The 19,710-nt window shown below is 59.4% G+C and overlaps 2 protein-coding genes across 3 annotated transcripts in view; one reads left to right on the top strand and one right to left on the bottom strand.

The window, feature by feature from the left end:
• RTN3 (reticulon 3) overlaps window positions 1–9,534 on the top strand; it is a 54,282-nt gene extending 44,748 nt beyond the window's left edge. The window contains exons 2-7 of the mRNA XM_058662880.1: window positions 2,145–2,352; window positions 4,220–4,358; window positions 5,322–5,391; window positions 6,195–6,241; window positions 8,289–8,347; window positions 8,996–9,534. Of these exons, the coding sequence (XP_058518863.1) occupies window positions 2,145–2,352; window positions 4,220–4,358; window positions 5,322–5,391; window positions 6,195–6,241; window positions 8,289–8,347; window positions 8,996–9,041 (569 nt within the window). The 3' untranslated portion in view covers window positions 9,042–9,534. The remainder of the gene's footprint in view (window positions 1–2,144; window positions 2,353–4,219; window positions 4,359–5,321; window positions 5,392–6,194; window positions 6,242–8,288; window positions 8,348–8,995) is intronic.
• Window positions 9,535–11,402: 1,868 nt separating this feature from the next.
• Window positions 11,403–18,372, bottom strand: ZFTA (zinc finger translocation associated). 2 transcript variants are annotated; one of them, XM_058662886.1, is made up of 5 exons: window positions 18,063–18,372; window positions 15,676–16,173; window positions 15,092–15,442; window positions 14,361–14,882; window positions 11,403–14,177 (listed from the first exon to the last, which is right to left on the bottom strand). In XM_058662886.1, the coding sequence occupies exons 1-5, from the start codon at window positions 18,220–18,222 to the stop codon at window positions 13,717–13,719; spliced, it is 1,992 nt and encodes a 663-aa protein (XP_058518869.1). In that variant the 5' UTR covers window positions 18,223–18,372; the 3' UTR covers window positions 11,403–13,716. The 2 variants fall into 2 exon arrangements, with proteins under 2 accessions (XP_058518869.1, XP_058518870.1); XM_058662887.1 differs by having other exon boundaries at window positions 11,403–14,206; window positions 14,369–14,882; window positions 18,063–18,222.
• Between the last annotated feature and the right edge of the window lie 1,338 nt (window positions 18,373–19,710).

Genomic DNA, 19,710 nt, shown 5'->3' with positions numbered 1-19,710 from the left:
GCTTTTCTCAATAGCTAAGGAACCAGAGCCTTTTTTCATATGTCCATCAGCCATTTGAATTTGTACTTTCAAGAAATGCCTGCTCATTTCCTTTGCCCATTTCTTGGATAGTTCTTAACGAAAATGTTCCAGCAGGTGGCAGTAAAGTTCATGGAACTGGATGGCTTTTTCTAATCTGTGTTAGAGTAGAAAATTGTAATTTGCATTTAGGCTTAGCCTTTATTCCTCTTTCCTGCCCTGACACTTCAAGGTCCTTTTCTTTCGTGATCCCAGCCTTGTACCTTTAGCTTATTTCTGTGCTTTTCTTGTCTGTTCTTTCTGCCCTGGACATTGAAATTTCAAAGTGTTAGGATTGCAGGCAATGTATTTAGAAAACAGAAACCCACCACGCAGCATCACCTGCTCTGGCTCACCGCTAGTTGGCGCTTGGCTTCAGCTATTGTGATCAAGTTTATTCATTTTTACTTATTTGAAAAAACTGAGAAGCACGTGTGCGCAGATACACAGGTCACTCCACAAGTGACTGCAACAGCCAGAGCTATGCCAGTCCGAAGCCAGGAGCTCCTCCAGGTCTCCCACACGGGTGCAGGGTCCCAAGGCTTTGGGCCGATCCTCGACTGCTTTCCCAGGCCACAAGCAGGAAGCAGGATGGGAAGCAGGGCCGCCGGGATTAGAACCTGCACCCAATTGGGATCCTGACATGAGGACTTTAACTGCTAGGTAATTGTGTTGGGCCCAGTCTGCCTTTATAAATAACCAGGAATTTCATTCTGCTCTCCCTTCTGGATGGTAGGGATTCAAGCATTTGAGACATGATCTGCTGCCTGCCAGGATGTGCCTTAGCAAGAAGCAGGCACGCAGATTTGACTCAGTGCTTAGTGTGGGACATGGACCTAGCCCGCCACCCCGCCGTGCCCTCCCTACCCTGTGCCCTCCTCTGCTGCCCCGCCGTGCCCTCCCCTGCTGCCCCGCCGTGCCCTCCCCTGCTGCCCCGCCGTGCCCTCCCCTGCTGCCCTGCAGTGCCCTCCCCTGCTGCCCTGCAGTGCCTTCCCCTGCTGCCCCGCCGTGCCCTCCCCTGCCGCCCCGCCGTGCCCTCCCCTTCTGCCCCGCCGTGCCCTCCCTGTCACCCCGTTTTGCTCTTGCCACTTCGGCATTTCCTCTCAGGAATCAGAGCACTGCTTCTCTTGGGAGGTCGCCTCCCCTGAGTAGGCTGCAAGCGGCCAGCGTTTCTCCCGTAAGCTGGTATCCTCTGGTGTTTTCTGGGCTGCACCTGGGTTACGCCTCAGATCAGCGTAGAGGGAACTTTCAGAGCTGAAAATGGGTGAGAGCATGGTGTCGTGGCCTCAGCTTACACCGGCGCCGCCCAGGCCTTCCTGTTGGTGATTTTTATTTTATTTTATCTTATATAATGATTACATGGTTGATCGAGGTTAGGGAAAATCGGGTGAACTCATTGTCTCCAATTTTGCTGTTTCTTCTTGTCCTGTTGGTGATTATAGCTGAAGTTGGAGCAGGTTCTCCAGGCACTGGCTGGTGTATTCCTCAGACATTTTACAGATGAGGAGGTGGAGGTGTGGAAAGGTTAAGGCAGTGTGGTTACACAGCAGAACTCAAAGTCCCACCTCTCTGGCCTCAGAGCCCCTCTTTGGCCAAGAGAGGGCACTCCGAGTAGGGCCGTAGTGCTGAGGCGTCCTTTCACGGGCTCACATGCCCACGCTCGTGTCATTGGCCCGTCAGCCGGTCTTTGAGGTGCTTTACTAAGAGCGTGGACATTCCCAGTCCGTGTAAAAGGCCGCTTGCCGGGGTTGGTGCTGGTCCGTGCAGCTTCCCTCTCACCCGCAGAAGCACTTTAGTCTGCTGGGCTTCTCCTAAGACTGACACAGAGCCTCACGCTGCACGGCCGGTCTGTTTGCATTCCTTCTGCCTGCAGCAGCCGGGGCAAGGCCAGGCTGACACCAGGAACCCGGAGCTCATTTTGGGCCGCCCACATCCCAGAGTCTGTGCTTTCGGTTAGTGTTACTAAGTGGCTGGTGTGTACCCGTGAGTGCCGACTGCCCCCGGGTGTGCAGCACAGAGCTAGGGGCCGGCCAGCCTCGGCCGGCGGCCGTCTGTGTTCACTCTACTTGTCTCTTTACCTGCGGCAGTGCACGATCTGATCTTCTGGCGAGATGTGAAGAAGACGGGCTTTGTCTTCGGCACCACGCTCATCATGCTGCTCTCCCTGGCCGCCTTCAGCGTCATCAGTGTGGTTTCTTACCTCATCCTGGCTCTTCTGTCTGTCACCATCAGCTTCAGGGTCTACAAGTCCGTCATCCAAGCCGTGCAGAAGTCGGAAGAAGGTCACCCGTTCAAGTGAGTCCAAGGATCACAGTGACTGCACACAGCAGCCAAGGTCTAACACGCAACGCATTGCGGGGTATGGTGCGACTCAGAGGCGGGTGATGGGACCTGGAGAGCCTCCTTAGGTGTGCCAGAGTAGCAGAGATGGACTGCTGACAAACTGGAGGCTCACACTGGAAAACCAAGGAGGACTCTAAGTTTCTGAGCAGGTTAGAGAAGGCAGAGCCCTGGGAGCAGCCCCCAGGGGTCCCCTGTCTGTGGGAGAGCCTCGCCAGGTAAGGCCCTAGATGGGCACGTTGCGGTGGAGGCCATGCCCTTGGGGCTTGCCTCCGTGTCCTGCTGCCGTCCGCCCTTATGGCGGAGGCAAGTCGGCAGGTCCCGGGCGTCTACGATGCACTTCTAGCTCCTCTGATTAGACTGCTACTTTGGCACATGTTTTCTTTTCTTTATAAGATTTATCTATTTTTATTAGGGAAGCAGATTTACAGAGGAGAGGCAAAAAGATTTTCCATCCACTGGTTCACTCCCCAGATGGCTACTACAGCCGGAGCTGAGCCCATCCAAAGCCAGAACCAGGAGCCAGGAGCTTCTTCCAGATTTCCTGTGTGGGTGCAGGGTCCCAAGGACCTGGGCCATCCTCTGCCGCTTCCCCCGGCCACAAGCAGGGAGCTGGATGGGAAGTGGAGCAACCAAGACAAACCAGCGCCCATATGAGGTTCCAGCACTTGCATGCAGAGAACTAACCAGCTGAGCCATTCCACTGGCCACTGGCAAATGTTTCCTTCACTTTTTCCCTGCAGAGCAGTAGGCCGCATTACAGCACCTGACAATTTCCTAAAAGCCCTTTACTCAGAGAAGAAGCCCCTCATGTAGCCTAGCAGGCTTCTGGCTACTGCTCTCTCATCCCTCTGTTTTCTCGGTGAAAATAGAATTTGAACTGTATATGTGGCATTGGAAATAGCTTGAAAATTAATTTTAACAAATCAGGAGTTGTCCAATGAGTGGGGGAATGAGCTGTGTTGTTTCTGACAGCTCAGGTGTCTCAACGGGTCCCCGCTGCGTGACAGCTGCACACTTACCACGTCTGGTGGCTCACTTGTGTTAAATTACAACATCTACTGTTTAAAACTCTTGCGTTGGCAGTAAACATTTTCTTAATAAAGGAAAGCGTATCCGTTACCATTCTGTTTCTCTGTAAGACTCTGAGCCCTTTAAGCCACACAGTGCTCACTGTCCTTGGCACTGTGGCACGGAGCGGTATCTGGTAGGCAGCGGGCAGCCGTAGCTACTGTAGGAGCACATGGTCACCCTGGGCACGAAGCTGGGCTCTTTCACTGCTTGTGTAACCCTCAAAACCGTCTAGTGCAACTTCTGCACCCTCCTCGTTTTGCAACAGATATGTTTTGCCCCCTTTATTGTATGGGAGTGAAAGTCATAAATAGTATAATACGTCCACAAACATAATTTTAAATAAACAATAAACAGGTCAGTTGTAGCACAAAGGTGTGGTAACATTGAAAGCATCTGTAATGAGCTATTGTGTTTCAGTCAGTATTTAATTACTTGGACATGACTATACCAAAAAACCTAAAAAAAATCAGAAACATATATCTCCATGTAGAGTCACCATTAAGATGATTTTCCAAAAGAATTTTTAAAAATGGTGAACACTTAGTAATGCTTTATCATGTACTAAGTCAGCCCAGCTTCCCAGGGCCATAACATTACGCAGAGCACGGACAGCAGGCATCCGGTGTCCCCCCTAAGTGACAGAAGTGTTCCCCTCCCGGGGCCAGCGTCACTCCCTAGAAGGCTGCCGTGCTGCTAGAGCCCCTTGTGTTGCCCTGCGACGTGTGACTCTTGTCTCCTGTTCTGGAAGAGCCTACCTGGATGTGGACATCACCCTGTCCTCGGAAGCATTCCACAACTACATGAACGCCGCCATGGTGCACATCAACAGGGCCCTGAGGCTCACCGTGCGGCTCTTCCTGGTGGAGGACCTCGTCGATTCCTTGAAGGTCAGTCGCTCAGCACTCAGGCAGGGTGCTGACCCGGGCGGAACGGACGTTTGATGCTGGCTTTGTGGGACGGGGGCACCTTTGGGTGAAGACCCCATCTCCGCTTCAGTGACTGGGTTCAGGGAAACAGGGACAGCCATGCAGAAAGAAGACTGGACAAAGAAGGTCTGTTAGATGAAGGCCAGAGAATGTTCTTAAAGGACCTTTTACTTAAATTTTCTGTTATTTGTATTTGTTTGAAAGTCAAAGAGACAAGAGCTCTTCCATGTTTCAGTTACTGGCTCATTCCTCAGTTTCCTAGAACAACCAGGGACCCAAGTACTGAGCTAGCACCCGCTGCCTCCAAGGATGTGCAGTAACTAGAAGTGGGAATCAGATGCCGAGCAGGGACTTGAACCCAGGACGCTGACGTCGTCCTAAGTGCCCATGCCGCTCGGAATTCCTTCACGGCCAGCTGGCTCCAAGAAAGATGGGAGCAGAGTAGAGTGATATTGATAAGTTTTGTGGCAGGCACTGGGGACCGGGAATTCCAGTGTCAGCTCCACATTGTAGAAGAGAACTCCCGTTCCTGAGGAGGTTGGAGAAAAGCTTGCCTCAGCCCTCGCTTCTGGTTATCTCTTCTCAGCCCCACACCGGGGGCCAGGTTATCACTCAGCAGGACCACAGGTCGCAGGTCTGTGTCAGAATCAGACACCTGCTGATCTTCACCTGCTTTCTCCCGGGAGCCAAGCATCCAGTAGTGTAACATGACAGGCGGCAGACCTAAGAGTATAACAGAGCGACATGCCCTAGGACCCTCAGATGTGTGCAAGTGGGGAAGGCGCGGCGTGAAGCGGTCCGTGTGGCCTGTCGCTGCCTGCGTGTGCTCTAAGTGAGCTGGAGGAGAGGGGCTGCATTACCGACTCACCCAGCATGTTGCCCCGCACTTGTTCCTGTCTAACCCTCTCATGTTGACCTTCCCAGCTGGCTGTCTTCATGTGGCTGATGACCTATGTCGGCGCTGTTTTTAACGGAATCACCCTTCTGATTTTAGGTAAGATGGCAAGAAAAAGCACTGCCCTTTGTCGTCATTTGTAAAACTGAAAAGGAAGAGCTGTCCAACAAGCCCAGCCTTTTTTTATTTGAAAGTCAGGGTTACAGAAAGAAAGGTGTTCTGTGTGCCGGTTCATTCCCCAGATAGCCACAACAGCCAGGGCTAGTGCCCTAGTGCCCTGCCAGGCTGAAGCTGGCAGCTTCTTCCGGGTCGCCCTCCTGAGTGCCAGGGCCCAAGCACTTGGACCATCCTCCTCTCCTTTCCCAGGCACATTAGCAGGGAGCTGCATCAGAAGTGGAGCAGCCGGGAATCGAACTGGCACCCACAGGGGATGCTGGCCCTGCAGGCAGATGCCTTGCCTGCTTCACCACAAAGCCAACCCACCTAGCCTAAAGACCCCTCAGAGACTTTGAACCTTTAAGACAACTGGAAGTAAAGAATTGTCTAGCTTCTCCTTTGGCTTTAATGTGAAAACTTTATTTTATGGTGACCTTTTTTCTAACTTGAATTGTGAAAAGGTGGCCTGTGAGTTTTCAACAGCTCCCTGGTGCCCTCAGGACTCCCGGGTGCCCTGCAGCAGCTCCCTGGTGCCCTCAGGACTCCCGGGTGCCCTGCAGCAGCTCCCTGGTGCCCTCAGGACTCCCGGGTGCCCTGCAGCAGCTCCATGGTGCCCTTAGGACTCCCGGGTGCCCTGCAGCAGCTCCTTTTATCTGCTTGCCCTTCAGTGTGAGGCCTAGGCAGGCAGTACTTTGAGAAAGCTGTGTCTCCCTGAGCCTAACCTCGGCCCTGATCGTGTCTTGCAGCCGAGCTCCTTGTGTTCAGCGTCCCGATTGTGTATGAGAAGTACAAGGTAAGCCGGGTCTGCTCTGTGTGGCACATGCCTGTCACAGCCCAGTTCATCAGCCAGGGCCTCTGGGACCCCCGGTTCATCAGCCAGGGCCTCTGGGACCCCCTGGTTCATCAGCCAGGGCCTCTGGGACCCCCCGGTTCATCAACCAGGGCCTCTGGGACCCCCCGGTTCATCAGCCAGGGCCTCTGGGACCCCCTGGTTCATCAGCCAGGGCCTCTGGGACCCCCCGGTTCATCAGCCAGGGCCTCTGGGACCCCCCACTTAATCACGCAGGGCCTCTGAGACCCCCCAGTTCATCAGCCAGGGCCTCTCAGACCCCACTGTAGGAGCTCCAGAAAGACACGTTCTTTTCATAGTCTGTGATGTGCCTTTTGAATTTTCCTATTGTTATTGGTTTTGGATTGTTTGTTTTTGCTTTGTTTTAAGATTTATTTTTATTGGAAAGATAGATTTACAGAGAAGGAGAGACAGAGAGGAAGATCATCCATCTGCTGGCTCACCCCCAGTGGCCACAAGTGGCCAGAGCTGAATCAATCTGAAGCCTGGAGCCAGGAGTTTCTTCTGGGTCTCCCACGCAGGTGCAGGGTCCCAAGGCTCTGGGCTGTCCTCAACTGCTTTCCCAGGCCACAGGCAGGGAGCTGGATGAGAAGTGGAGCAGCTGCAATTAGAACCAGTGCCCATATGGGATCTTGGCTCTTAAAGGGGAGGATTAGCCACTTGAGCCATCACATCAGGCTCACCTTTTGAGCTTTTATCACTTGGACATATTATCTGTTAAGTTAAAAAGGTGCTTAGCCGATAAAAGTTGGGTGTCTGAAAAGTAATTTAAATTCCCTTATCTAAGGGAATCTGTCGAAGTTAATAGCTGTATAAATTGTGGGGTGACGTGCACAGAATAACAGGATATATAAGTTTGTTTTGGCTTTTCTTTTTTGAAAGATTTGCTGACTTATTTGAAAGGACAGCTAGAGAAAGAGAAATAGGGGTCATCTTTGACACACTGGTTTATAACAGGCAGGTGGGGCCGTCTTCCAGGGTCTTCTCAGGGACCCCAGCAGGAAGCTGGATCAGAAACAGAGCAGCTGGGATTCGAGCCAGCACTGTGACGTGGGGCGCCAGCATCACAAGGAGCTGCTTCAGTTATAGTGTAGGACAACTTTGGTCCTTGGTGTTACATGAGGGCTATAAAACGTGATTACAGCACAAAGATTGATGGGTGCTAGCACGTGGACAAGGCTGCATTCCAAGGTCCCAGACAGAAAGCACAACCACACACGTTGTGGGAAGTGGGAAGTGGGAAGTGATCCCACTTCAGCAATGTGTGGGATCATCTGAAGTCTGAAACTAAAGAGATCTTTCCTTTTGTTGTTTGGTTGTTTGTTTGAGAATACTTCCATCTGATGACCCACCATGATCCCTCAGTGCCGCCCAGTGGGCAGGAGTGGGCCAGGACCCCCCCCTACAGTCCCATGTAGGTGGCAGGGCTGGCTCCATTTGAACCATCCCACAGTGTGCAGTAGCACAAATGCTGCAGTCAGCTTCTAGAGCCCAAGCCAGGCACGCTCTCTCTTTTTTTTTTAAGATATTTACTTACTCATTTGAAAGGGTTGCAAGGGAGATCTTCCATCTGCTGGTTCACTTCCACTCCTGACCACAAAGGTCAGGGCAGAACCAGACCGGAACCACGAGCCAAGAACTTCATCCAGGTCTCCCTCAAGGGGGCAAGGGCTCAAGTTCCTGGCCACCTGCACTGCTCTCCCAGGCACATTAGCAGGGAGCTGGAGCAGAATGAAGCATCTGGAACTCCAGCCAATGCCCATGTGGGTGCTGGCCCCACACGTAGGCACTCCGGTGTGGGAGGCAGGCAACCTCGGCCCCTAAGCCAGAGATTCTGCCAAAAAAACTTAAGAAGATTCAGCATTATTTTCATTTTCCAAAATACATTTAATAGTGTTTAAAAATATTCAGATGAGACAGAACAACAGTGCCTTCGGGAACATTGTTCTTCTCTGTCGGCACAACTGAATCTGCCGTCTGTCCTGCCTAGACCCAGATCGACCACTACGTTGGCATTGCCCGGGAGCAGACCAAGTCGATTGTTGAAAAGTAAGTACGGGAGGGACATGGACTTTGTTCCGTAAGTGGATGCCGTCCCCCATAACATGCTGATACCAAAGAAAGCAATTTCCATCCTGAAAAATGAGGGATGATTTTACTATGATTTGGCTGCTTTTTCAAAACCTCTGGTACCTCAGGTTGCACTGCATCGTTCGAAGCGAGACAACGCTGCCCTCCCGAGCAGGTGCCCAATGCCCTGGGCTACTTCCCCACCTTCATTCTGTTTACACGTATCCGTCCTTTCTGCAGCAAACATTGCAACCGAAGTCTCAAAAATATCTCTTTTTCTAAGATTACCAAGTCAGTTGGTATTTTAACCAATTAATATTTAAATCAAATCATGAATCATTAGCCAGTCTTTGACTCCTTAAATCAAAGACCTGTAGTCCCTTCCCTGTGTCAGAGCACGACCCGCTGCCCCCCTTGGCCTCCAAGTGAGGGACCGTGGGAGTACTGGCAGATCCTTCCAGATCCTCCCCACCCCTGCCCACCCTAGGCTTGTCCTGAGCCAGGCTCAGCTGTCACCTCTTCTCACACAGGGGACTCCCCATCGCTCCAGCAAACCCAGCATCGCTGTCAGCATGGAAACCTAGGACAAATACTGCGCTTTCACTTCCGTTTTGTTTTTCTCACTAGGATCCAAGCAAAGCTCCCCGGAATTGCCAAGAAAAAGGCAGAATAAGCAGGTGGAAGCCAGAAATACAACAGTTACTAAACCCCACATCATAGTTGTAACGTCCTTCCTCGTGCCCCGAAGGCGCGTGCCCAGTGTCAGCTTGAGCCTGCATTCCAAGCTTTGTTTTTTCATTTGGTGTTTTCTCCCTTCCTTCCCTTCCCTGTGCCCTTAGTATCAAGCACAAGAAATGTTGGACTGAAAGAACTGCTATCTTGGAACTCAGAAGACTAAAGGAAGAATCAGATTAGTAGGGTGGGTCAGGACCTTCGTGCTGGGCATGCTCTTCCCTGCCCCAACACGGGCACGATGGGCAGCAAAGGCGAAGCAGGCGAGGGTGCCCAGCCTCTTGGGTCCTTCTCTCCAGTTCTCAAGGATGAGGCCCACACAGCTTCCCATTAGTTTTGTCCTTATTTCTAAGTTCAGGAGTAATAATTAACTTATGAAGAAGCTAGTCGGGGGTGGGAGATCCCTCCCCTGGGCTCTCTGGGAGCCCTGGGACTCCGTCTTCCCCCCTGCCGAGTGAGCAGCTATTCGTAACAATCCCCTTCCCCACTTCCTGATACCTCCTTGAGCAGAGCAGGCGCTCACGAGGATTCCTGGTTCCCAGAGTGGAGCGGAAGGGGAGCGGCCAGGACCCCATCCCTGGAGCGGAAGGGCCCCGGGCTGGGCTCTCGGTCAGACACCCGTGCTGAGTGGGAGTTGGAGAACGCATTCCTGGGCATGCTTTCTTCCCTTCCCCGCCCACCTCTCCCCTCCCTTTAATAAATATGGTTGTACTTTTCTTATTATGAAATAAATGTCTGTAACTGCTGTAAACTTGTTAGAGAAAAGAATAAGCTGCATGTGGGCTCCCTCTTCCTGCGTCCCTGTGACCCTCAGTCCGTGGCGGCGGGCAGTCTCCCAAGGTGACCCTCCGTTTATCTTCCCCCATCACAGGCCGCGTCTGTAGAACTTGTCGAGTAGTTGGGCTCGAGGACCACAGTCGAGCTGTGGTTCTGCTCAAGCGGCCACCCGTGAGCCTGGCCATGTTCCGTGGGCCACGGGGAGTGTCCAGTGCTTGGCGCCAGCCCACGGCGCCGTGTCGGGAGGTGCTGCCTCATTTTCAGGCATGTAAGGTGTCTTAGCTCCTCTGCCCTGGCCCAGGGTGCACGCATAGGGAGTGTATTCTAGAAGTTTCAGGGCAGTGTGCTGATGCCTGTGTACATGGGAGGGATGAGTTTCTTCCCTTCCCCACAAAAATTGAATGACCTTGAAAGAAAATCATCTGTAAGTTCCTTCTGGCTTGTAAGACGTAAATCATGGCCATGCGAAGGGACCAACAACTTTCCTAAGGGCTCCTGGCTATGGTGGCGGCAGGAAACTGCCCACCTCCTTTGGGAAGTTAGTTAAAGGTTAGAGGGCCTCTTGTGTTCCTCCCTTTTCTTTGTTTAGCCCCCCTGCCCTGCCGACTTTATTTTAACCGACTTCCATCAGAGTAGGAAAGGCGCTGTCTGCCCCCCTCCCAGGAGTGACCTGCCGTTGCATCCTTCGGGCACCCCCCCAGGAACCCCTGCCCTGGCAGCCCCACACCGGCTCTCTTGTGTTGCTGCTGTGTTGAGATCATTGGAGAGATCATTGTGCCACGCAGGATTTTTTTTTTTTAAGGACAAACCTATAGATGAAACCATGACTAATGAAACTGTGTGTGTACGTGCAGTGTAAAAATAAAGTAGCCCTCCGGCGCTTGACTCTGGTCCCTGTACAGCTGCAAACTGATGTGGTATTAATAAAGACAAAACACACTGGCCATGCTGTCCTGCTAGCTTTATTCTTTATACACAGTTTGGATAAAGAAAAAACCAATCATGGCTTCCACTCCCTCCACCTAGGGGGGCTTTGAAAACATGAGGGAGAGGACTTGTAAATGCTGGCGTTGGGCTGTGCATGTGGTTTCTGAGGAAAATAAGAAATCCCAAGAAGTAACCATGAAAGGCGATGAGGAGCGGAAGGGGCCGCAGGGCTGTGTGGACCCCGGGATGCAGCCTCCCCAGGGGCTCGGTGCCTCTGACCTGCTCCTCCCCGCGTGGAGGCTGCTGGGACCCCTCCCTCTTAGAGAACATAGGCGGAAACCACTGTTAAATGACTGATACAAACAACTTCACAAATACGTATACAAATGCTGGAGTAATGTCACTAAGTACCATGGAGTATAAATATGTATTCAGAGTAACATTTACATATGGGTCAGAATAGCAGGCATATCATTAGCAACAACCAAAAAGGATGAAGATACATCACCTGTTCTGTCAGTCCCAAGGCAAGGAGGCCTACCAAGGGATGAAGACCCCAGATCCATGAGGTCACAATAGGACGCTGGCCCCAGGCCCTTCCCTATCACGTGTCCAGAACTTCAGCTCCAACAGACTCCCAGAGAGGGCTTATGGCAATGGATGGCCAGGCTCCACCCCAGCTTCTCACTGTGCAAACCTGGGGTGGGCACCAGGGACTGGCATTTCCTACAAGTCCCTAAAAAGCTGCTGCTGACCTGGGGAGCTTTGTGCCAGGCGCTGCAGGGAGGGGGCTGTCTCCAAAGACACCCACCCCTGTCTATCCAGGGGTCAGCCAGCCCTAACCTGCTCTCCCAGGCTTACCTGAACTTTGGCAGTGGGCCCGGGCACTATAATCGGTTGGCCGTTTTGCCTACTATTTTTGAATGGAGAGCAGGAAAAAGTAACACTCCTTTTGGGTCTGAAAATAATGCAATGAAGGAAGGGGGGTGAGGGAGGGAATGGCAGTGCCCCTCATCACCATTAATACTGTCTCAGAAACCCAGAGGCCCACATCTGCAGGGAACTCTGTCAACTCCAAGTTCACCTGCTACCTTCCTTGAATTCCTGGCGGCCTCATCCACAAAGAACCCAGAAGGCCGACCAGGATCTTGCTGGGCAGGCCGTGGTGGGGAGGGCTGCGCCAGGCGGCACCCAGGGCTGCTGGAGCTCAGCCTGCTCGCTCCAGGAAGGGCACCGCCCTGTGACGGCCCCAGGAACCACCGCTGCACTGACCGGCCCGTGCCCGGCATGCAGCAGCCTTAGGTTGGACCAAGCAGCCTTTTTCTCAGTACCTTGCCAGTGAGGGATGGGACGGTGTGGTGCCACAGCCCCTAACCGCGAGTGATGGAGAGCTTTCCTTTTAGTCCTCTACTGCTCCCACCTGGCCCTGGGCACCTGTTCCTCTGAGCTTCATTTCACCTTTCTGCAGGCAGGGTGGGGGCGGGGGAGGGGTGCTAGTGTTCTCCAGGGTCCCTTCCGACTCTTATTTCGAGTTATATAAAAATGCTATAAAATTCGTGTATAAAATCCAACTCCCAACCAGGAAGAGTCAAGGGGACTGGGCCTGAGGCACTTGAACCTTGGGCTCTGGCCCGGGAGGGCAGGGGAGGTTGGGAAAGGGGGCCTTGCTCCTCACCGTCTGCTTTCCCACCTACACAGGCTGGCCGGCAGTCGCTGCCCGTGTCCCACCCTCCAGCCCCATCTGCTGGCCTCCTGCCCCCACTGTCCCTGCAGCTGCCTCGCTGGGGCCCAGGGGCAGGCAGGAAAGGTCCAGACCCTTCCCATGCCGGACTTCCTTCTCCAACTCACAGCTTATCTCTGATACACGCATAATAAATAAGACATTTGCACATCAGGGAGATTGGGTCAGCTCTCTGTCCCTCCCCCTTTTCATATAAAAGCATTAAATACAGTTTCAAAATAAAATACAAAGAAAAAAAAAAAAAAGGCCTAAAGGCGGGGCCGCCAGTTCTCCACGGGAGAATCTGCGCATCCCTCTCGGACCTGCCTGGGAGATGGCGGGCCTGGCGGAGACCCGGCCCCAGGCCTGGGGGCTGAGAGCGGGCGACGCGTCCACCACCCGCGCAGAGGGCCACTTGAAAGGACCCGGCGGGGTTGCAAAGCCAGTGGTCCTGGACTCGGGCACTGGGGCAGGAGCGTCCAGCTCTGCGCTTAGCGGTGAACGGGAGCCCTCCGGGCAGGAGAGGAGCAAAGGAAAAAAAGTGCTAATCTCTCCGCGCGACCTGTAGGGCTGGGCGCTGCGGGCTGCGGGTGGAGCCTGGGCGCGGTGCCCGCCCAGCCCGCCGGGGCCCTAGGCGCCGCCCCAGCGCTCCGGAGCCCGCGGCTCCGCCTCCCGCCGCAAGCCCCCTTCCGCAGCCGGGGCCTCCGAGAGGCCGGAATACCAATGAGGCCAGCGCATCCAGACCAGCTCCGGGGCCAGCCCAGCTGCAGGCGTGCAAGGCTGCATGCAGGGAGCTGGGCCCCCGGCCAGGCTAAGGAGCCGGGGAGTCCTCCCACCCTCCCTGCACCCTCTCCTCCGGCCTTAACACTGACACTTGGCGCCCGCACCCGGGTCGGTCCTCGCGGGAGCGCCTGGGGGCGGGCAGAGGCTGGAAAGCGCTCCATGCTAACACTGGGAGGCCGCTTAGGCTTCTCGAGGTGGAGGGGACACAGGGGGAGGGGCTCCAGGGCCCAGGGGAGAGGGCGTATGCGCAGCGCAGGGATGGGCCTGGGGGCGCCCCGCATCTAGCGCCCTGCCCGGCCAGCGGGGGGCTGGGGAGGCGCGCGGCAGTGGTCCAGGCCGTGGAGGCGGAAGTGCTCGCATCTGGCGCGAGGGTCTCTCAGCCGGGAGGGCTGGGCTACCCTGTGTCCCCCTACGCCCGGCACACAGCGCCCGGCTTGAGGTCCGCCCCGCCGTCGCGAGGCGCCGGGGCCGGCGGCCCGAAGCCCTCGTGGCCATAGCAGCGCAGCGCCGCCTCCTCGTAGGCTTCCAGGATGGTCTGGCGCTCCTCGGGCGTGAAGTCCATGGAGAAGGGGTGCACCTGCAGGATGTGCCGCTTGATGGTGCTCACCTTGAGCGTGGCCAGCGCGCCCCCGCACACCATGCACACCAGGCCGCGCCGGCTGCCGTCGTAGTCCATCAGGTACTCGCCCCGCCAGCGCGGCTGGTAGTTCCGCCGCTGCTCCCGGCTGCGGGGCGGCGGGGGCGGCGGAGGCGGCGGGGGCGGCGGCAGGGGCGGGAAAGCCAGTCCCCCGGGCTCCTGGCCATCCTCTTCATCCTCCTCTTCCTCAGCAGGCCGCTCGAACGCAGCGCCAGGGGAAAGCCGGCCGTCGCCTGAAGGGAAGGAAGGGACAAAGGGACCCCTTTGGAGACGGTGGAGGGGGGAGGCAGGCCTGCCGTGCTCAGTCCCGCGTCCTTCCCCACCCCCACGCAGCGCGCCCTCCCCCCATCCTTCCACGCCTGCCGCCCCTTCCTCCCACGCCAAGCCCGGCCACCTGCTCTGGCTCCCCGGCTCACCCCACCACTCCTCCTCTGGCCCTCCCCCCTGCTCGGAGGCTGCGGCTGCGCCGGGGGCGGCGGGGCGGCGGCGGCGGGGAGGCTCGGGGCAGGGCAGCCCCGGGGCCGGCTGGCGGGCGGCCTTGCTGCTGCACTCCCGGGCGACGAGGGCCTGCGCGGGCCCGCCGAGGCGCGCCGAGGCCGGGTGGCGCCGGCGGATGTGCCGCTGGATCGTGCTCATCTTGAGCGAGGCCAGCGCGCCCCCGCACGCCAGGCACACGAGGCCGCGCCGGCCGCCGTCCAGCTCCAGGAGGTACTCCAGCCGCCAGCGCTCCTTGTAGCGGCGGCCTCCCGCCCCCTGGCCCTCCTCCTCCTCCTCCTGCGCCTCCAGCTCCCGAGCCTCCTCAGCCGGCCCGGACCTCTCAGGGGCCCAGCCAGCCTCTTCCTTTACATCTGAGGGGCTGAGATTCTGAGAGGAGGGGGCTCCAGCAGCGGGGGCCGAGTGCCGGCTCTTTCTGGTCAGGTCCTGGGGGGCGAGGTCATCTGTTGGGGAAGGGGTGAGGGAGAGGGGCTCAGCCTGCTTGCTGGCTGGGTTGCTCTAGGGCAGGGAGAGGGAGAGGGAAGGGGGTCTGTCCTTGTTCCTCACCCCAGCCCCAAGTCAGCGCCCCGCCAGGGTGTGTGAGTGTGTGCCCCAATGCTGCAGCCCTAATAGGAAGGGTGGAGGGTGTCTGAGCCCAGGGGCTGCCGCGCACCTGGTGGGGGCTGGACGAGCTCCGCCAGTTCGGTGGGCTGGCCACCCCAGGCCTGCAGCAGGCCGCTGCGCTGGGGACTGCTGCGCCCCAGGGAGCTGGGGTGGGCCTCCAGCACGTGGGCTCGGATGTCCTCCAGGTGCAGACTGGGCAGCGCCCGGCCACAGGCCATGCACACCAGCCTGTTCCCCCGCGGGTCATAGTCCATGAGACACTCAGCCCGGAACCAGCTCTGCAGGGACTCCTTCAGCCTCCACTCCAGGCGCGGCGCCCCCAGCCCCCTGCTGGCCCTGGCCCTCGGGGAGCGCCGCACTGCCCCTGGGCGCTGGCCGCCCCCAGCAGCAGGGGCTTTGCCTGGAAGGGTCGGAGGGAGGGAAGGAACTGAGGCCTGGGGGAGTGGGCCTTGGGGAGCTCCCCTCCTCCCCAGCTGGGACCTCTCCCCAATCCTGCAAGATTCTAGCCCCTTCCGGGGACTGCACTCGCCCAGCCCTTCCCCTGCCTGACCTCCCCACCTCTCCCCTCCCCTCGGAGATCTCCTGTCCCCTCATCACTATTGTACAAGGGCACCCAGCAGACCCCTGAATTACCTGGGCCCTTGGGTGGACAAGCTTGGAGGCTGGACCCCTCCTCCTCCTCCTCCTCTTCCTCCTCCTCCTCCTCCTCTGGTCCCTGCGCCCCCAGGCCCTCGGCCTCGCTGCAGGCCCCCAGCCCCAGGTGGGCGTCCCAGCTGTTGCTGATAACTTCCTTCTCGCGGGGGCTCCAGTGCAGGGAGTAGGGGTGCTTCTGGCGGATGTGGCGCTTGATGGTGCTGAGCTTGAGCGTGGCCAGGGAGCTGCCACACACCATGCACAGCATGCCGTGCCGCGCGGGGTTGAAGTCCATCAGGTACTCCAGCCGCCAGTGGTCGTGGTAGTAGCGCCGGTGGTCACGGCCCGGGATGCGGCTCTTCCCCGGCCTCGAGGCCCGGGCCTCGCAGTGGTCTGAGTATTTCCTGCCAGAAGAGGCGGGGCCCCTGGCCCTAGAGGAAGGCAGGGGGGCGCTCCCCCAGGACCCCAAGGCACCCCCTTCCAGCTGCAGATCTGGCCCTGAGGAAGGGGAAAGGAAGACAGGTTTTCAATCCCTAGACCCCAGGGACAGGACCTGGGAATTGATTCTGGAAGGCTGCGGGGGAAAAAAGGGGAACTGGGCACATGGTGGGGAGTGGGAGGGTTAGGGGCAAGAAAGAAGGGGGGCGGCTGCGGCAGAGAGCATACAGGAGGGGCAGCCAGCCCTATGCAAAGAGTGAGGACCCTTTAAGGACGAAGGCAGAACAAAAGGATGTGAGGCGGCCCAGCTGGGCAGGCTGCCCTCGAGGACGCGTAAGGTGGCCTTGCTGGCCCAGGGCTCAGGGAGAGCAGCAGGCTGGGGCGGCTCCGGCAGGCAGCGGGGGGCCCACGAGCAACAAAGGGGGCATGTGTCTGCATCCAGGGCTGTCCAGGGGCCGCACCCGCCTGGGGGCCCGCGGCCAGCAGGGCCCCACCCAGGGATGTCTGCCTGGGGTCTCCCTTTAGGGATGGGCTGAGCAAGGAATGTCCCACACACACAAGGGGAGGACCGCCCCAACAGAGTGGCCCACAGCTCCAGGGCCTGGGAGCAGGGTGTCCCCCAGCGCTGAGGGAGCCCAGACCCCCGAGGAAGGCCCTCCCATGGCCACGTCCACCAGCCTCCACTGGAGCCCTTTGTCGGGACTGATCTGCCCAGCCATCAGCAGGGCGGGTACCGGAGAGGCCCCACAAACCCAGTGTTGTTCTGTTTGTCAAACAAGACTGGGGGACTGGCGCTGAGGAGGGGGCCAGCCCCCTAGCCACCCTCTTCCATCTAGAGATGGCCAAGGGCAGGTTCTGGTCATTCCCCTAGTGGAGAATCCCGGAAGGAAGGAGACAAAGACGGGAGGGGGGAGCGCCAGGGTTCTCTCTGTGGCTCTGTTCACTGTGTCTGATACCCGGGGAGCCACAGGGGCGAAGCCTGGCTTCTGTCAGAGGCCAGGGTTCGAGTCCTGACTTCCCGGGAACTTGCTCAGGGGCCTCTGGGACTAGGCCTCTTTGTCTACACAGGCACTGGACAGCTAGCTGGCGTCTAAGCATCCTTCCAGCTCAGGATCTTGGCTCCCCGAAGGTGGACGGGCCCTTTAAGGGCCGAAATCAAAGAGGAGGAGCTGGGATTCTTTTAAAAACAAAAGGGGCTGGGGGAGCGTCCAGGAGGTGGGCAGGCGGGGGTCCCCCGGCCTGCACCGGGGGTCCAGGGCGGCCACCCTGCAGGGTGTCCGGGGCAGGGTGTCCTCGGGGAGCAATGCAGGCGCTGGGGGGGCCGCTGGGTCCCCACTGAGGGGGGAAGCAAAGAATTCTGGAAAGGAGCGAGGGAAGGCGCGGGTAGGGGGATCCGCCTTCAGGGCTGGACGCGAACACACCCGCTTGGGAACGGCCCGCCTAGGGCTGCGGCGGGGTCTCCCGGGGCCAAGCCACGCTCTTCGCGAGGGAGAACGTGGGGGGCAGAAAAGGGGTTCGCGCGTCGGCGCAGCCGGGTGTCAAGCGGCAGAGTTTCCGAGCTCAGGGCCCCCCAAGCACCCACAGACCCACCCACACACCCCGAGGGGGGCATGGGGCGTGTGTGTGTCTGTGTGTGTGTGTGTGGTGGGGGTCTATCCGGGTAGGGCAAAAAAGCCCATCGGGGAGTCTGAAATCCGAGAAAGGCGCGGGGGGCCACGCGCTCGCCGCCGACGGCCGCGGGGGGCCCTTGGAGCAGGAGAGGAGGGGGACCCCGGGAGCAGGGCCCCCCGCCAGCCCCTGCAGCCACGCGCCGCGCCCGCCAGGTGGCGCCCCCGGCCGCCCGGCCCGGGTCCCCCCCTTTGTTCGGCGGCGGCGGCGGCGAGGGGGCCCGGAGCCCTCCCCTCCCCCACGCCGGGGCCCCCCGCCCCGGGCCGGCCCCAGCCGCTTACCGCCGTCGTTCTCCTCCTCCGGGTCGGTGCCGCCGCCGCCACTGCTGCCGCCGCCGCCGCCGCTCGATCCAGCGGGCGGCAGCCGTCGGCCCCGCGCCGAGGCCACTGCTGGCCCCGGGCCGCCGCTGCTGCGGCTCCGGTGGTCCCCGCCGGGCTCCATGCGCTGCGCGGCGGCGCGGGGCCCCCCGGCGGCGGCGGCCCAGGCGGGGCGCGCGGGGCGCGGGGCGCATGCACGGCGCGGCCGGCCGCACGGACGGCTCCGGCTGCTGGCTCGGCGGGCGCGGGCTGCACCGGGGTGGGGATTCCTGTCTGGGGCCCCTGGGGCTCCTTGAAGGGCTCCTGGGTAAATTTAAAGGGGCCGCGCGCTATTTCCTCCTGCCAGCTCGCGGGGGGCTGGGGGCGAAAGGCGCGAGGCCGGGAGCCCGGCCGAAGCTGCGCAGCCGGCGGCCGCTCCGGACGCGGAGAGCCCGGATCTCGCGGCCCCGCGCCGCCGCCGCCGCCGCCACCGCCACTGCTGCCGCCGCCCCTGGGACTCCGGTCCCCGGCTCCCCAAGGGTCACCGAGGTGACCAGGGGCGTCCGCGGCTACGCGCTCGCACCGGGACTCGGCTGGCAGCCGCCACCGCCCCCTCGGGGCAGCTCAGCCCCCGGGGCTCGGGGCCGCAGGCTGGGATGGCTGCGGGGCGCGGCCAGGCGCCGGGTGAAGGGAGAGGGTCCCCGCCCGGGGCTGCTGCCTCCTCCGGCGCGAGCGGGCCCCGGGGCGGGCGCGACTGGCAGGGGCCCCAGCTGGCGGCGGCCCTGGCAAGAGGGTGGAGCCGCGCGCGGGGGCGGCCGCGCCCCCTCCCGCGGGAGCCGCCCGGAGCGCTGGCGGCGCGGGCTTCTCCATGGGAGGGGCCGGCGAGGCGCCCCGGGCGCCGGCCAGGACGCAGGGTGGTGGCTCGGGCCGGGGCGAGAGGGGCGCGCGGGGGAGCGGCCGGCTGTGCGGACCCCGGGCTGGGAGCCGGGTGGAGCTCGGGCTCGCGGCCGTGACTCAGGCTCCTGCCGGGGGCGCCTGGCGCGGCGGCCCTTGGCGCAGCCCGGATGCCCCCTGCTCCAGGCCCGCGGAAGCTCGGGACGCGGATGTCGGGCACCTGGGAACGTGGTCAGCGCGGCTGGGAAGCGCTGGGCGGATCCCAGCTGCGGACTGTGGGGTTCCCCCACCCAGCCCCCGGAGCGAAGAGAAGGAGGGACTCCCCCCAACATGGGCGGGGGTCGCGGCAGGCCGGGGTCTTCCTCCCGAGAGCAGGTGCTCTGCGCGCCTGTGGTTGCGCGCCCACAACAAAGGCGATCCTCGGAGAGCCAAATGACGGTGCGGGGTGAGGGGGGTCCCTTGCTGCGCAAGGTCCCATTATCAAGGGAGGGGGTGTCTCTAATCCTGACTGGGGGGGGAGCCAGGAGAGACCCGTTAAAGCCGATCGCTCCCCCATCACCTACTGTGCGCCAGCTTGCAGCCACGGGACAGCCAGACCGTGACTTGACAGGCGCCCACCCACGGTTGATGCCACTGGCACCCAGAGGGCCCAGTGGGAGCCGCGGGAGCTCATTCATGACCTGGAACCCAGAAAATCCAAAGTGACGAAGGTGAAGCGACAGGAACTAAGATTCCTCAA

Source organism: Ochotona princeps, chromosome 4 (genome assembly GCF_030435755.1).
Source record: "Ochotona princeps isolate mOchPri1 chromosome 4, mOchPri1.hap1, whole genome shotgun sequence".
In the NCBI taxonomy this organism is placed as follows: domain Eukaryota; kingdom Metazoa; phylum Chordata; class Mammalia; order Lagomorpha; family Ochotonidae; genus Ochotona; species Ochotona princeps.
This window is presented reverse-complemented; position numbering and strand designations above follow the sequence as displayed.